The following is a 2,689-nucleotide window of genomic DNA, read 5'->3' as shown; positions in this document are numbered from 1 at the left end:
AAAAAAAAAAAAAAAAAAAAAAAAAAAAAAAAAAAAAAAAAAAAATAAAAAAAAATATTTTTTTAAATATAAAAATAAAAAAAAAATATAAAAAAAAAAAAAAAAAAAAAAAATAAAAAAAAAATAATTTTAAAAAAAAAAATATTTTATTTTAAAAAAAAAAAAAAAAAAAAAAAAAAAAAAAAAAAAATAAAAAAAAAAAAAAAAAAAAAAAAAAAAAAAAAAAAAAAAAAAAAAAACCAGAATTTTATTTGTCTAACTTTGATTTTTTTTTTTTTTTTCATATTTCGAGCATAAATGAACTCATAAAAAAAAAAATAATATATATAGAAAAAATAAATAAAAATATAATAACATAACATATACACATCTGTATATATTTCTCAATGGCAACCTAGAATTAAAGCTTTTTTTTTTTTTTTTTTTTTTTTTTTTTTTCATATCAAAAATTATAGAAATATAATCATACTATGTTTTCCTTTTATATATTATTATGTCTATTGTAAAAAATATAGGAATGTGTTCATTAATAATATTTGAACATATATAGGTGGGATACCGATTTGTTATATATTCATTTAAATAGTAAAATATATCTTTTTCAATTTCAGACCTTTTGTTATTTTTAATAAAACAATTATCTATATAGTAATTCATTTGATTGCATAGTAATTTGAGATATGAGAAATTTATGAAATTAAAAATATTATTATTTTTTGAACATAATAAATATATGAATAATTTAATATTTTTATTTATTAAATAATATGATAAATGTTCGTGCTCATATTTTTTTGGATGATCCGAATTTTTATATATATTATATATATTATTTATAGCATTACAATTTTGTGTTTCCATTCTTTTTTCTTTTATATTAATTTTGTGATGTTTTATATATTCATTTAAAACACTTTGATATTTTTTATCATTAAATATAAGAACATTTTTTTGTATATCAGGAATTATAATTGTATTTATAATATATATAAGAAGTAAGCACTTTTTTATAAAAGATGCCTTTTTCAAATATAAGTCTTCTATTGTATTTATAAGAATAAATCCTTGGTTCTTTGATAAACTCTCCTTTGTGTAATTATTATATGTAACATTTAAATTAAAGAATAAATTATGTATATATGGAAATAAAGAAAACAAACCTAAACAAAGATATATACATAAAATAACAGATGGAGTTGTATTATTATTTCTTTTAATATTTCTGTAAGTATACGATGATGAGAGATAATTTATAAAACTAGTAATCATATTATCAATATTTATATTTATATAATAGAACTTATCCTTATTATTATTATTATTATTATGTAGGATATATTGATTTTCATTTTTTTTTTCAATAAGTCCATTATTAATATTGGGTACCCTAAAATTTTTTAAATTTATATCATTCTTCAATTTACAGATATATAAAGAGATGATATAAAAATAAGTACATAAAAAAGATTCATAATAAAAATATAAATTACATTTTGATAAATAAAACATTAATTCTATAAGGTAATCTATTTTTAGATATTCTACAGTTTTATCATAATTCAAGCAATTTATTTGTTTAAAATCATACCTTGATCTTAAATTGGAAGATATTAAATTATGTATATATTTTTGTGTTTGTTTTTTTAGGGTGTACACAATATAATGGTTATATAAATATTGATTTAAAAAGATAAATGGATATATATGATTTATACTAAAACATTTATATAATTTTATAAATATATTGATATTATCTCTATTTAATATATTATTCTCTCTATAATTGTCTGATTTATGATATCTTTTCATAAAAATATATTGTGATATATCAATATCATTTAATTTGTTATAATATATATATAAATTTTTTAACTTCACATGTATATTGTTTCTTTTATTAATTTTGTTTGTTCTGTTTATTTGGTCTATTCTATTTTTTTCTACTTTCTGTTCTTCCTCTTTATAGTTCTTACAAAAAAGTTCTTCAAGAACACTAGGATAACAAAGCCTAAGTGAACATAATAATAACATGTTATAAATAAAGTTATAATATTCTGATTGAAAAAAATACTTATATTTATATATATTACAATTATATATATAATCTATAATATGTTCATTTTTAAAATTTAATATAATATTAATTGTTGTATTATTAATATATCTACATATATGTGTAAGTAATCTGGTGTTGTATATATAAGAAGAATTTTTATTTTGTAAATAATATAATTTTAAACAATCATTTATAGAAAGATATTTAACATATTTATTAAATAAAAAATGGTAATACGGTGTACATTTATAAAATTCATTTTTATGTTTTATTTTAATCAGTTTATCAATTAAAATGCTTACAATGGTTTCATTATTTTTTTGTTTTTCTACATTTATTTTTCTTTTTGTCATTTGGAGAAAAAAGTAGTTAACATTTTTTTTGATTATTTTCATTTTTTTTTTTTTTTTTCTTCCTTTTTCCATGTATACTATTTTATAACATTATATTAGAACATATATATATAAATAAAGAAGTATATGAAGTATGAATATATATATATATATATATATATATATATATATATATGTATGTGTGTATATGTTTTTTTTTATGTTATCGTATCATTTATGTATATTTTTCTACATACAAGAGAATGTATTTTTAACTTTATACGTTTATTGAAGGCCCAGA

At 15.5% G+C, this 2,689-nt stretch overlaps 1 protein-coding gene across 1 annotated transcript; it reads right to left on the bottom strand.

Moving 5' to 3' along the window:
- Window positions 1-468: 468 nt before the first annotated feature.
- PGSY75_0706600 (hypothetical protein) lies at window positions 469-2,451 on the bottom strand (the record flags this gene model as incomplete). Its single annotated transcript, XM_018784935.1, has 1 exon — window positions 469-2,451. The coding sequence occupies one exon, from the start codon at window positions 2,449-2,451 to the stop codon at window positions 469-471; it is 1,983 nt and encodes a 660-aa protein (XP_018642436.1).
- Window positions 2,452-2,689: the final 238 nt, after the last annotated feature.

Source organism: Plasmodium gaboni, chromosome 7 (assembly GCF_001602025.1).
Source record: "Plasmodium gaboni strain SY75 chromosome 7, whole genome shotgun sequence".
Lineage (NCBI taxonomy): Eukaryota > Apicomplexa > Aconoidasida > Haemosporida > Plasmodiidae > Plasmodium > Plasmodium gaboni.
The sequence above is the reverse complement of the archived record's forward strand: the minus strand, read 5'-3'. Positions and strand labels throughout refer to the sequence as shown.